Source organism: Grammomys surdaster, unplaced genomic scaffold (assembly GCF_004785775.1).
Source record: "Grammomys surdaster isolate TR1022 unplaced genomic scaffold, NIH_TR_1.0 125807, whole genome shotgun sequence".
Lineage (NCBI taxonomy): Eukaryota > Metazoa > Chordata > Mammalia > Rodentia > Muridae > Grammomys > Grammomys surdaster.
In genome coordinates, this window is record NW_021620638.1 from 3,764,113 (window position 1) to 3,779,865 (window position 15,753).

The 15,753-nt window shown below is 38.0% G+C and overlaps 1 protein-coding gene across 1 annotated transcript in view; it reads left to right on the top strand.

The window, feature by feature from the left end:
* Positions 1-15,753, top strand: part of LOC114640364 (succinate--hydroxymethylglutarate CoA-transferase-like) — a 54,193-nt gene that overhangs the window by 38,209 nt on the left and 231 nt on the right. Inside the window, exon 6 of the mRNA XM_028789295.1 lies at positions 15,567-15,743. Coding sequence (XP_028645128.1) covers positions 15,567-15,743 — 177 coding nt within the window. The remainder of the gene's footprint in view (positions 1-15,566; positions 15,744-15,753) is intronic.

Genomic DNA, 15,753 nt, shown 5'->3' on the forward strand with positions numbered 1-15,753 from the left:
TATCTATCTATCTATCTATCTATCTATCTATCTATCTATCTATCTATCTGGGATTTATTAGAGTATCTTACAGGCTTACATAGAGTATCTTACTAGTGGTCCTGCTAGTCTAACACTGGCTGTCTTCTGACAGTCTAAGAAGTCAATAGATGGTCAGTACTTAAGGCTCAAAGTCCTAGCTGATATTAGTTGGCTCTGATACTAGTGAAGGAATGAACTTCCAGTAAGAGTGAGGACAAGCAGGCAAAAACCAAAAGCCTCCTTCTTCTATGTCCTTTTTTGAAGCTGCCAGTAGACAGTTTGGCCTAGATTTAGGGCAAGTCTTCTGAACTTAAATAATTTGCATTTAAGGTGGACCTTTCCACCTCAAAGGATCCAGTCAAGAAAATTCCTTTACAGGTGTGTCCAGTTGCTTGGGTTTTATGTTATGATGTTCTGTCTAGTTGGTGAGAATAGGGTGTTGAAGTTACCCTGATCTACTGTATTGGGGTTAGTCTGTGTGTTTACATACACTAATAGTAGTTTTATGAAATTGGGTTAACCTTTGGGGCATATACCTTTAGAATTGCAATATCCACTTGATGGAGTGGTCTGTTGATCAGTATGAAGTGACATTCTTTATCTTTTCCTAATAGATATCCTAATAGCTTTGCCAGATATCATAACAGTGACACTCACTCATTTCCTGGGTCCAGTTGCTTGGAATACCTTTTTCAATCCTTCTAGCCTGAGGTAGTATGTGTCTTTTGTTAAGAGGTGCATTCTTTAGATGAAACAAATAGCTGATATCCTCTTTTTTATTCAATTTACTAGTCTGTGTTTTTTAATTGATAAATTAAGACAACTAATATTCATAGTTGCTGAAAGTTGTGTATTGCTTAATGCCATTTTGTTAAATTGTTTTAGTTTTTGTTTTTATGTTCTCTTCCTCTCTTGCTTAATTCTAGCATGGTTGATTATTTCCTGTGGCCTTTACTTTTCCCTTCAGTTTGAAGAATTCCATCTTCTGTAGTGGTCATAAATTCCTGTAGTCTAATCTCATTACAGAAAAGATTTTATGTTTCCTTCATTTATGGCAGAGGGAGTTTTTGGGTATGGTAGTTTGGGTCAGTGATTTTTTTTCTTTCAGTAGTTAAAAAAAAAGTAACATTCCAAGGCCCTTGACTTTAAATTTTCAGTTGATTAATTTAGTATTATTCTCATGAGCCTGCCTTTATTTGTGACTCAGTCCATCTGTGCTGCTGTATACTCCCTTTGTTCTGTGTATTTAATGTTTTGATTATATTATGAGTAGTGGAAGTCCTTTGCTCTTGTCTGCCTGATGTTTTAACTGCCTATTGTATATCTGGATTGGCACCTCTTTTGCTAAAGAGATGGGAGATTGGGAGAATTTTATTATGGTTCTTAATTTTTCCTTTTTCTTTAGAATTAGCTTATTCTTTTTCAATACATAGATTTGGTCTTTTGTGCTGAGTATATCTTGGAATCCCTCATGAACTTTCTTATTATTTTACCTTCATCCTTGATGGGTTGTCAGTTCCTCCACCTTGCCTTCAAGCTTATACAATTTGTCCTTATACAGTTTGCATTCTATTGCTGAGACTTTCCATGGGTTCTTTTGTATTTGACCTACTATTTTTTCATTTATTTTAAGTTTGTTTTTCTTCAGGATTTTTATCTTTTCCTTGAATTCCCCTTCCACATCCTGTATCACTTTCCTTATTTCTTACATCTTTTTATGCCATCAAACATACTTATAATTATTCTTTTCTCTGTTAGTGATTTTATCTAATTCTCTCTCAGCGGGTCATATTATACAGTGCTAAGACACTAATTTTTGGTGGAGGTGTGTTGTCATGGGTTTCATGTTACTATGTTGGGATTTCTTTGCTTTGGTTTATTACTTTTCAGCTATTTTATTTAAGTTGATGTGTTTGCAATGTTCTAGTGGAACTTGGACAAGGTAGAGTTGCATATGTAGTTCAGAAAATAATTTCTTAGTCCTGGAGCTCAAAGTGCCTAGTGTAAGTTCTATGTTTTTCCTAGAATAGGATATTAACTGGGAGAGTGACCACATGCAATTGTCATACTAGCCAATTCACAACAGTGGCTCCTTTGATTTCAATACATTTGAAGATAAATTACCCAGGACAATATGTAGGTATACTCACAATTTAGTAATAAGATTAGGAGTAGAAAGGAAATAGAGTGATTATAAAGGTTAAATATCAGATTTACATGGAGAAGAATAAAAGGATGTGATAAAGTAGTCAGGAGGGGAAAATTCAGATAATGTTAAGATCCACAGATTTTCAAAATTGTTAAGGCTGTGGAAGGTTGCAATTAAGATGTATAAAGATAGGTGGATAAGGTTGAGGGAAAGAAGAAAAGATGCAAGAATAAGTTGGGGAGGCATATATAAGTTGTGACTGCGTAACACAGTAAAGAATGCCTTCTAGTAGCCAGGGTGCAGAAAGACAAATAATAGTTCTAAGTCGTAACTGAGCAATAAACCAGCAAACCAACCAACCAACCAACCAGCCAGCCAGCCTATCACCAATACACTGCCCTGAGGCATATATGGAGGGGAAAGTAAATAAAAGAGTAAATAAATAAGCAAGTAAGTAAATAATAGAATAAAAGAGAATACTTATGGAGTGAATTGTTGGCACAGGAATCCAAGTTGAAAAGCCCACTGTCTCTAGCTGGCTCCATGTAATAGTGTGTATGGTAATGAGAGAGGGAACCACTGATCTCTGCAACACAGGGCTCTTGGGGCTCTTTTGCATGTGGAAATCAGATTGTAAATTCTTTCCTGATAGTTTCCTCAGAGAAGTCTTTCTTTATGTCTCCTGTGCCACTTAAAACACTAGTTTTAGGCTGTGTGTGGTGGTGATTCCTTTAATCCCAGCATCCAGGAGGCAGAGGCAGGCAGATCTCTGAGACTGAGGCCTGTCTGGTATGTATGGAGAGAGTTCCACGCTGTATAACATTGTGAGGCTCTGCCTCACAAAACTAAACTAAACTAAACTAAACTAAACTAAACTAAACTAAACTAAACTAAACTAAACTAAACTAAACTAAACTAAACAACTAAACTAAACTAAACACAATCCATTGTAACCACCATTACAACTACCACCCCCCCCAAAATCGTAGTATTTGTTCCTCTGTACATGTTGGCTCTCAACAGTGTCCGCATCATTGAATTCTGTTCAGTTTTACTTCCCTGTAATTTAGAGGTACTCTGCTGGCCATGTATACCCTGGTGACTGTGGCTCTGAGTTTCCAAATTGTTCAGTTCACAGAAAGTCTGGGGCCATCAAACTGGAGGCTCAGCAAGACTCTTTGTTGTTTTGTTTTAGATTGAAAAAATTTAATTTCATCCCCATTCTTGGGCTCTTATTTTCTTTCTGCCTTCTCCTCTGCAATGTTCCCAGCACCTTGGTAATGTTGGGATTGATATAGATGTCTTATCTAGAGATGAACCCTTCTCTCTTATCCTTAACACTGTGACTAGTTACTTATCTCTCCATTGACTGCTATCCATTGCAAATGAAGCATCTCTGATTGAGATTGAGAGCAGTCACTATCTATGGATATAAACAAATATCTATAAGGCAGTTTCACAAAATGAGCATTTAGCAAAAAACATCAGGTTCTATAAGGGTAAGTTAAAATTTATTTATTTTTAATTTTTAAACATTTGATACAGGGTCTTTTTAAAATGGTACCTACAACTGCTCCAGTCAGTTTTGAGATGATGAGAGTTTTCTGCTGCTGCTCTTATCTGTTCTAGTCACCATATGTGCCTATGCTATGGTTTCCTCTGTTTTTCTCCTCTCTATAGCACCATAGCATGCTACTGAACATTCGGTGAAGATAGCCTGTGTCTCCTGCTGTCTGCTGTTAATTTTCTCGCTCTCTGACTGTGTAATTCTTCAAACCAAACCAATTTCCCCAGGATAAATTGGACTTTGTTTCTTTGTAATTTTTTTCAATTGATACTCAGTGTAGTTTTTTTCTAAATTGTTCTTCATTATTGCTTGATATCTTTTCCTACAATGTCTTTATTTTCAGATCCTATTTTAAAATCTCTTCAGTGGCTATTACTTGTATTGTGTGGATATGCATGTGAATGTGTTCATGTGTGTGGTTGCACATGTGTATGGGTGCACATGTGCACAGACTTGTGTTTGGAGGTCAGAGGACAGACTTAGGCATTATTCATCAGGCACTGTCCACCATATTTTTTTTTGGATAGTGTCTCTTACTGGGTTGGATTTTGCCCAGTAGGCTAGGCTGACCGGCTGGCCAGCAAGCTACAGAAACCATGTCTTTGTTTCTGCAGTGTTGGGATTATAAGCATATGCCACCATCACTTTCAGTTCTTCTTTTGGGTTCTGAGGTTTAACTCAGGTTTTCAGTCATGAAAGGCAAACACTTTACTGACTGAGCAAGCTTCCCCAGCCCCGGAAATCATTACTCTTTTAAACTAGAAGATTTGTTTCCCCTAAATACCTTTTTTTTTTTTTTTGTACTGTGCTTCCAACTTAGTTGCTAGTGTTCATTATCATGTTTCTACCTCAGAGTATTTATAAAGATTTATTTTTAATTTTATGTGTATAGTTGTTTTGCCTGAATTTTATGGAAACAGTGATCTTATGGTTTATTTGTATTTGAATCTGTCATGTGAATTGAGGTTTTATTTAGAATCTTCAGAAATCTAAACATATAGATATCCGTATGGCTTAATGTTTTGCTTTGTTGACAGAGTTAAGGCAAATAACTCTGGCTGGTCTGGAATTCTCTATGTAGAATAGGCTGGCCTCAAACTCAGAGAGAACTGACTGCCCCTGCTGTATGAGTGCTTAGATCAAAGGTGTGTGCCACCATACCCAGCATTTAAGTTTTTAAAAATGTGGTGAAATATAAGTGTTAAACATTTTAATGTAAACCATTTATTTCTATTGAATTCAGTGGCATTAGTTACATACATGAGGTTGTACAGCTCTCACTACTGCTCATTTCTAAAATGAAACTTTGAGCTTGTTAAGCAGTGGCTCTTCAGTTCTTTTCATTAAGCCTCATAATCTCTAGTCTACTTTCTACTTCACACAAACCTGTGAATTTGACTAGTTAACTCAATGCAAGTGAGAACATGTAATATTTGTATTTTTGTGTCTGACGGTATCCGTGAGCATAATATTTTCAAGTTTTTTTGTGTGTGATATTGCATATATCAGAACTTCATTGCAGTTGAGAACTGAGGACCTTAGATTATGGATGGACACTTTTGGCCCATTTGAATAATGCTGCTCTGAATTTTTGCAAATATATATCTGGAAATTTATTTTCAATTTTTTGAGGTAACGCTTTTACTGTATAGCATGCTGGCTCAAATATGTAATCCCTCATCTTAACTTCCTGAATATTGGTATTGCAAATATGTATTATTGTGTCTAGCTGTATATTATTGTATTTAGCTTTTTAAGATTATTTTTTTTAAAAACCTATTTATTCCCCTACAAGATCTAAGTGTAAGACAGGACTCTCTGAACAGGACTCCATTTATCCAGTAGAGGCAGCAGTTGACTAATGGGATCGTACAAGTCTTACAAAAGGAGAGCCTACAGAATGGGAAAAGATTTTCTACCAACTCTACATCTGATAGAGGTCTGATCTCCAAAATATATAAATACATCAAGAAACTAGATATCAAAAACCAAATAATCCAATTAAAAATGGAGAATTCTCAATAGAAGAATGTCAAATGGGTGATGTATTAGTCAGGGTTCGCTAGAATCATAGAACTTATGAAATCTCTCTCAGTCTCTTTCTCTCTTTCTATGTATATACACACACATGCACACACACACACACACACACACACACACACACACACACACGGAATATATATCTATATCTATAAAGGGAGTTTGTTGGAATGACCAACAGGCTGTGGTAAAACTAATTAAAAAATGGCTAGCTATGAATGAAAAGCCCAAGAATCTAGTAGTTGCTCAGTTCCACAAAACTGGGTATCTCAGTTGGTCTTCTGTACATGCTGGAATCCCAAAGAAGTAGGCTGCAATGCTAATGAAATATTCTAGCAAGGTGAAGATATGTAGTTCATTCCAGATATAGTCAAGTTGACAACCAAGAATAGCCATCACAGTTGAGAAACACCTAAAGAAGTATTCAACATCCTTAGCCATTAGGTAAATGCAAATCAAAACTAATTTGACATTTTAGTTTACAACTGTCAGAATGGCTAAGATCAATAACACAAGTGAAGCTCAGGCTGGCAAGGAAAACACACCTCCATTGTTGGTAGAAGTGCAAACTTGTATAGTCACTATGGAAATCAGTATAGTAGTTCCACAGGAAGTTGGGAATTGATCTACCTCAAGACCCAGCTATACTACTATTGGGTATATACTCAAACAATGCTTCATAATATCACAAGGACACTTGGTCAGCTATATTCATAGCAGCTTTATTCATAATAGCAAGAAACTGGAAAGAACCTAGATGCCTCTCAACCAAAGAATAAGTAAAGAAAATGTGGTACATCTACACAATGGAATATTACTCAGCTATTTTAAAAAGTGACATCATGAAATTTGCAAGCAAAAGGATGCAATTAGAAAAAATTACCTTGTCTTACTTAGGGTTTCATTGCTGTGAAGAGACACCAAGACCACAGCAACTCTTATAAAGGACAACATTAAATTGGGACTTGCTTACAGGTTCAGAGGTTCAGTTCATTATCATTGTGGTGGGAAGCATGGAAACATCTAGGCAGTCATGGTGCTGGAGGCGATGTGAGTTCTATCTCTTATTCTAAAGGGAAACAGGAGAAGACTGAATCCTCAGGAAGGTAAAAGAGTGTCTCAAAGCCCACCCCCATGGTGACACACTTCATCCAACAAGGCCACACCTAATAGTGCCAATCCCTGGGTCAAGCATATTCAAACCACCAGATATCCCAAGTGAAGTGACCCAGACCCAGAAAGACAAAAGTGGTATGTATTCACTTATAAGTGGATATTATCTGTTAAGTAGATGATAAGGTAAAATCCACAGACCCAGGGAGGTTAGGTAAAGAGGAGAGCCCTAGAAAGGATTTATGGCTGTCCCTGGGAAATGGAAATATGGATGGACTGGGGACAGAAGGGAAAAGGGTGGAGGAGTTCGGGTGATTATGTGGGGATGAGTAAGGGATGGAGGAGGAGAATTCAGGGAAAGACAACTAGAATTGGAAGGTTTTTGGGGGCTGGTATGGAAACTTAGTGCAATTGAAAGTTCTGGAATCCATGAGAGTGATCCTAGTGAGGAATTAGATTCTGAACTGGATACTTTCAGTAGCCAGGCAAGGCTTCTAAGTGGTGGGACTATGTTGCATTCAGTTGGGTTGTTGGCCAAGAGTGTCCATGGAGATCCCTGTGGCAGTTTGAATATCCTTGGCCTAGGGAGTGGCACTACTAGGAATGGGCCTTAATAGATACAAGAAGATTGAAATAATTCCATGCATCCTATCAGATCATAACGGACTAAGGCTGGTCTTCAATAACAACAAAAACAACAGAAAGCCCACATACACATGGAAGCTGAACAACTTTACTCAATGATAACTTGGTCAAAGAAGAAATAAAGAAGTTAAAGACTTTTTAGAATTTAATGAAAATGAAGGCACGTCAAGCTAAAACGTATGGGACACAATAAAAGCAGTGCTAAGAGGAAAACTTATAGCTCTGAATACCTCAAAAAAAATACTGAAGAGAGCATACACTAGCAGCTTGACAGCATACCTTAAAGCTCTACAACACAAAGAAGTGAATACACTGAAGATGGCACGAAATAATCAAACTCAGGGATGGAATTAACCAAGTAGAAACAAAAAGAACTATTCAAAGAATCAACATAACCAGGAGCTGGTTCTTTGAGAAAATCAACAAGGTAAATAAACCCTTAGCCAGGCTAATCAGAGAGGACAGAGACAGTATCCAAACTAACAAAATCAGAAATGAAAAGGGAGACATAGCAACAGAGACTGAGGATATTCAAAAAATCATCAGATCCTACTACAAAGCCTATAGTCAACAAAACTGGAAGATCTGGATGAAATGGGTGATTTTCTAGACAGATACCATGTACCAAAGTTAAATCAGTATTAGATAAATCATCTAAACAGTCCCATAATCCCTAAAGCAATAAATGAATTCATTAAAAATCTCTCAACTAAAAAAAGCCCAGGACCAGATAGTTTTAGTGCAGAATTCTATCAGACCTTCAAAGAAGATATAATACCAATTCTCTATAAACTGTTCCAGAAAATAGATACAGAAGGAACACCACCTAATTCATTCTGTGAAGCCACAATTACGCTCATACCTAAACCACACAAAGACCCAATAAAGAACGAGAACTTCAGACCAATCTCCCTTATGAATATCAATGCAAAAATACTCAATAATATTCTCAAAAAACAAATGCAAGAACACATCAAAACAATCATTCACCATGATCAAGTAGGCTTCATCCTAGGGATGCAGGAGTAGTTCAATATATGGAAATGTATCAACATAATGCACTATATAAACAAACTCCAAGAAAAAAAACCACATGATCATCTCATTAAATGGCGAGAAAGCATTTGACAAAATTCCACACCCCATCATGGTAAATGTCTTGGAAAGAGAATTCAAGGCCCATGCCTAAACATAGTAAAAGCAATATACAGCAAACCAGTAGCCAACATCAAACGAACTGAAGAGAAACTTGAAGTAATCCTACTAAAATCAGGGATCAGGCAAGGCTGCCCACTCTCTTCCTACCTATTCAATATAGTATTCAAAGTCTTAGTCAGAGCAATTAGACAACAAAAGGAGGCCAAAGGATACAAATTGGAAAGGAAGAAGTCAAAATGTCACTATTTGCAGATGATATGATAGTACACTTAAGTGACCCCAAAATTCCACCATAGAACTTCTAAACCTGATAAACAACTTCAACAAAGTGGCTGGATCTAAAGTTAACTCAAATCAGTAGCCTTCCTCTATTCAAAGCATAAACTGTCTGAGAAAGAAATTAGGGAAGTGATACTCTTCACAATAGTCACAAATAATATAAAATATCTTGGTGTGACTCTAACCAAACAAGTGAAAGATCTATACAAAAAGAACTTCAAGTCTCTGAAGAAAAAAAATCGAAGAAGACCTCAAAAGATAGAAAGATCTCCCATGCTCATGGATTGGCAGAATTAATATAGTAAAAATGGCCATGTTGGCGAAAGCAATCTGAAGATTCAGTGCCATCCCCCATCAAAATTACAACTCAATTCTTCATAGAGTTAGAAAGAGCAATTCTCAAATTTATTTGGAACAACACAAAACCCAGGATAGTGAAAAATATTCTCAACAATAAAAGAACTTCTGGGAGAATCAGTATACCTGACCTCAAGCTGTATTGCAGAGCAATAGTGATAAAAATGGTATGGTATTGGTACAGAGAAAGGCAGGTAGATCAATGGAATAGAATTGAAGACACAGAAATGAACCCACACACCTATGGTCTCCTGATGTTTGACAAAGGAGCTAAAACCATCCAGTGGAAAAAAGACAGCATTTTCAACAAATGGTACTGGTTCAACTGTCGGTCAACATGTTGAAGAATGCAAATTGATCCATTCTTATCTCCTGTACAAAGCTGAAATGTCCAAGTGGATCAAAGACCTCCACATAAAACCAGATACACTGAAACTAATAGAAGAGAAAGGGGGTGGGGGGAAGAGACTCGAACACATGGGCACAGGGGAAAAGTTCCTGAGCAGAACCCCAATGGCTCATGCTCTAAGATCAACAGTAGACAAATGGGACCTCATAAACTTGCAAAGCTTCTGTAAGGCAAAGGACACTGTCAATAGGACAAATCAGCAAACAACAGATTGGGAAAAGATCTTCACCAACCCTACATCTGATAGAGGGCTAATATCCAAGGTATTCAAAGAATTCAAGAAATTAGACTCCAGAGAATCAAATAACCCTATTAAAAATTGGGGCACAGAGCTAAACAAAGAATTTTCAACTGAGGAAACTCGAATGGCCAAGAAACACCTAAAGAAATGTTCAACATCCTTAGTCATCAGTAAAATAAAAACCAAAGCAACCCTGAGATTCCACCTCACACCAGTCAGAATGACTAAGATCAAAACTCAGGTGACAGCAGATGCTGATGCTGATGTGGAGAAAGAGGAACACTCCCCCATTGCTGGTGAGACTGCAAGTTGGTACAACCACTCTGGAAATCAGTCTGGTGCTTCCTCAGAACATTGGACATAGTACTACCTGAGGATCCAGCTATACCTCTCATGGACATATACCCAGAAGATGTTCTAACTTCTAACAAGGACATATGCTCCACTATATTCATAACAGCCTTATTTATAATAGCCAGAAGCTGGAAAGAACCCAGATATCCTTCAAGAAAGTAATGGATACAGAAAATGTGGTACATTTACCCAATGGAGTATTACTCAGCTATTAAAAACAATGATTTCATGAAATTCTTAGGCAAATGGATGGAACTAGAAAATATCCTGAGTGAGGTAACCGAGTCACAAAAGAACACACATGGTATGCACTCACTGATAAGTGGATATTAGCCCCAAAAGCTCAGAATATCCAAGGTACAATTCACAGACCTCATGAAGCTCAAGAAGAGGGAAGACCAAAGTGTGGATGCTTGAGTCCTTCTTAGAAGGGGTAACAAAATACTCACAGGAGGAAATATGGAAACAAAGTGTGGAGCTGAGACTAAAGGAAAGGCCATCCATCCCATATATAGTCATCCAACCCAGACACTATTGGGAACGCCAAGAAGTTTTTTTCTGACAGGTGTCTGATATAGCTGTCTCCTGAGAGGCTCTGCCAGAGCCTGACAAATACAGAGGTGGATGCTCACAGCATTGGACTGAGCACGGGGTCCCCAATGGAGGTGTTGGAGAAAGGACTGAAGAAGCTGAATGGGTTTGCAACCCCATAGGAAGAACACCGATAACAACCAACCTGACTTTCCAGGGCTCCCAAGGACTAAACCACCAACCAAAGTGTACACATTGAGCACCCCATGGGTTTATCCACATATGTAGCTGAGGATGACCTTGTTGGGCATCAATGGAAGGAGAGGCCTTTGGTTCTGTGAAGGCTCGATGCCCCAGTGTAGGAGAATGCCAGGGTGTGGAGGTGGGAGTGGGTGAGTGGGTAGAGGAATACCCTCATAGCAGCAGGATGAGTGGGGATGGCATGGGGGTTTTGGAAGGGGAAACTGAAAAAGGGGATGGCATTTGAAATGGAAATAAAGTAAATATCCAATAAAATTAAAGACAAAAATAAATCAGATACAAAAAAAAAAAAGAATGGCCTGTTGGAGTAGGTGTGGCCTTGTTGGATGAAGTGTGTCACTGTGGGGGTGGCCTTTGAGGCCCTACTTTTATCTGCCTTAGGAGTTGGTCTTCTGTTTGCCTTCAGAACAAGATTCGGAACTTTCAGCTCCTTTTGTGCCATTCCTTCCTAGAAGCTGCCATGCTCCCACCTTGATGATAATGGACTGAACCCCTGAACCTATAAGCCAGCCCCAATTAAATCTTTTCCTTCATAAGAGTTGCTGTAGTCATGGTGTCTCTTCACAGCAATGGAAACCCCTAATTAAGACAGTCCTCAACAACCCAAGGTAATACGTGGACAGAGCTGCTCTCCAAAACTCTGACAGTTGAACCCCACTACTGAGGACACCATTTACACAGCTCATTGAATATGGAGAGGCCTAGATAATGCCTGCATGGGGCCTTTACCCTCATACTTTACTCTGCAGGCTATGGAAAGAGAACCTGACACCAACTCAGTGACAAAACTCTTGACCTATTATTATCTGTCCTGCTTGAAAGATGTGCTGGGGGCAATGCCTGAATGGCCAGAACCCAGAGACGTGATAGCCCAGAGACCTAGATCAGAATCAAACAGGAATGCATCTTGTTTTGTTCTGTTTGGTTGTTGTGTCTTGAAGGCATGCTCTTTTCTGAAGGAAAAGAGAAGGAGTGTGTATCTGAAGAAGAGATGTGGGGAGGAACTGGGAGGATTTGAGCAAGGGAAAACTGGTCAGGATGTATGTAAGAGAAAAATCACTTCAATAGAAAACATGGTCAAACACTTTTGCTTATTCCATTTAATAGTTGTGTGTTTATGTGTATTTGGGCATGTTAATGCCACAGAACAAATATGGATATTAAAAATCACTTGTGAGAGTCAGTTGTCTCCTACTATGTAGGCTCTGGGGATCAAACTCAAGTTGTTGGATATTTTGGGGGGATTTTTTCATAAATTTAAAAAAATAATGATTATCGTCTATTGTTTTATATATATTGGTGTCTTGCCTGCCTGTTTGTTTGTCTACCACATACATGAGCTGCCTTATATGCCAGAAAAAGTCTTGCATTTCCCTGGTACTGTAGCTTGCATGTGGATGCTGGCAACTGAACTTGGGACTTGTAGAAGTGCAGCTGAGTGCTCTTAATCACTGACTCATCTCTTTGCTCCCCACATAAGGCTTTAAACACAAAATTGTTTAATGGTATTTACATAGTTAAAACATTATATCAGTTATTATGTAGTACAAATGCAATAGACATTATCAATATAACCACACACACACACATGCACACACACACGCACACACACACACACATGCACACATACATATGTGGTAGTACTATGTCAGTACTATATCAAGTATACATATATACATGTATGTACATATATATGCTTGATATATATATATATATGTATACACACACATACACACACACATATATACATATATATGTATATATACATATATATATGCATATATATATATATTTGATATAGTATTTTTTCTATAGTACCTGCAGGAATGATTTTTAAAAAGTTGATCAACAAAATTTGTAGAAAAAATTAAGATGTAACTAAAGTGTGTATTGTATTTAATAGCAACATTTCTGCTTCATTCTCCTATAAAATATTTGTTAGGATCATCAACATTAATAAATGCTCTTATATTGAGGCTCATCTAGTGTGGTGCTTGGTATTTGTTGTCAACTCAACACAACCTAGAGTCATCTAGGAAGAGAGAACCCCAATTGAGGAATTGCCCAGATCAGATTGGCCTCTTGCCATGTCTATGAGAAATTGATTTGACAGTTGATGTGAGACGGCCTTTCCCACTGTGAGTGGCACCCCCAGGCATGTGAGTCTGGGCTGTATAAGAAAGTTATCTGGGCATGATTCAGAAAGTAAGTCAGGAAGCATCTTGAAGTGGAAACTTAGGGTTCTTTGGAAAGTCAGTCCTGTTGGATGGTGTTTGGATAAAGCAGACATATAAAGCAATGTTTAGCTCAACCAGACACTGGTGAAAGGATGTTTGAAAGGATATTTCACTAAGGCAGATTCATAAAGGAACACTTCACTGAAGTAGACACAGTTGAAAGAATTCTTTGCTAACAACACGCATGTATTGGTCCACCTTATATTGTGTAGTTAAGCCCCAATTGTCGGGACTCCATAGAAAGAAACACTCCAAAAAAACTGGTGGTGTGCTGTGGCTTCTTGCTGCTTCTTCAGACTCAGGCCAATTGGCAGAGTGACATCAGCTGAGACAGACTTACATGCTGAGGCAAGACATGTGCTGAGGCAGAGGGAGAATGAATAAGACTCAACTGTGAGAGGGGCTTGCTGGTAGAGCTAGCTATGCAATGCTTGTTGGCTTCGAGTCTTTGCTGATCTTCACTTCATTGAGAGAGGCACAGCTGAGAACTTCTGTTCCTGCTGGTCTGAATCCCCTCAGCTGACTTGTGCCATTTGGCTGAGGCCTGGCTGTCCCTGCTAAGTCATGCCACCACTGATGCTATCGCAACATTACCAAACTGGACTACTCTTATAACCAGGAAGTGTTTGCGAGTGGATTGAGCTGCAGGTGCTGACTCGTGAACTGAATTGCTGGTTTCCTGAGAATGCAGAAGAGATTTCTCCAAAGAACCATTTCTAAACAGTTCCACTTCCCCTGTATCCTTTCTTTTCCACTACCTCTGTTGGATGGTAGGCTAGAAGGGAATTTAAAATGTTTGAGAACCATCACTAAAAATAGACTTTTAAAAATTAAAGTTACAGCATCTTTCCTCCTTGGTTTCTGCTTGATTTCCTTCTCGAGTTCCTGCTCTACTTTCCTTAATGATATGATAGACTGTATCTGGACGTGTAAGACAAATAAACCATTTCTTCCACTAGGTTGATTTTGTTGAGAGTGTTTATTCATAGCATTAGAATAATATACCTGGAGTATGCTGTATAGCTCGCTCATATGAGAGGCTTATCAACTTCACCTGGGATTTGGAAAGGATACCTGTATAGTGTGACATTTCAGTTGCACACCTGCATCTTCTCCATGTTTATTTGCTATTATTTGGATATGGGTTGAGTTTGGTCCCAAAGGTTCCTGCTTTGGAAACTTAGACCTCAGTACAGCAATATTGGGAGATAGTGGAACATGAAAGAGGTAGAATATAGTGGAAATGGAAGATGGAAGGTGGTTGGGTCACAGGAGTATCTGTCCTCAAAAGAAAGTAAGGTAGTTCTCATGGAACTGCAGTTGTTCTTATTTGTGTAATCAAGTCCTACTTTCCATCTTCCTATTTCACAACCTATTCTTCTTGATTGATCCTTCTTGAGTATACTTCATACATTGTGATGCTTGTTTTTTATGAAGTCCCCACTCACCTCAGCTGATGCTTGTGTTTTGCCCTCGGGCCTCTAAAATGTGGAGTAAATAAGTCCCTGGTCTGGAGTAGTGTCTCCAGGGAGGTCACCCACTCGAATGGTGTTTTTATCTCTAGAGCTTCAATGAATGACAGGTTCTCTCCTTGAGATGCCTGCTAAGATGCATCCCTTCAGTTCCTGAAAATCAAAACAAAATACAGTTTAATTCAGAAACATAGAATTCTTTGGAAAAAGCATTTGAAAGTAGAAGGCATTTCAGAATAAAGTTCTAATGTATTAAACATGGTTGTCATTAGAAATATTACAGAATAATAAACTATAATGATATTGTACTTAGGGTTTTTGGGTGACAATTTCAAGTTTTTTGTATGAATTTTATATTATGTTATTGTATTTTATATTATTTTATTGTATTTTATATTATTTTACTTACATTTTGTTTTTATTTATTCTTCTGAGAATATATTTGGACAGACCATGTTCAGCAAATGTTTCTTACATTTCAGAATACAAAATCTATTTAATATTTTACATTTACAAACATATTATAACCATTGTTTTCTTGACAGTAGCAGTTCAAGTAGCTGATCAGATCTTTTATATATGTGTAAACATACTTAATTTATCCTGAGATTTTTGTTCTAGATTTTTACAATGTGAGAATTGAAATTGAAATTAAAATCCTACTATGAGGGAAGAGTTGTTAAAGGCTTGGAAGTCCCTCAAAAAATCTGATTAATTTTTACCTTTCTTCAGCTTGCAGCCATTTGTGATGTGTTTGTGGAAAACTACGTTCCTGGGAAACTTTCTGAGCTGGGCCTAGGATATGAAGATGTAGATAAGATTGCTCCTCAGATCGTCTACTGCTCCATCACAGGTACTTCATCCCCACACCACCTTCCTCCTCATATCATATCTACTGCTCCATCACAGGTACTTCATC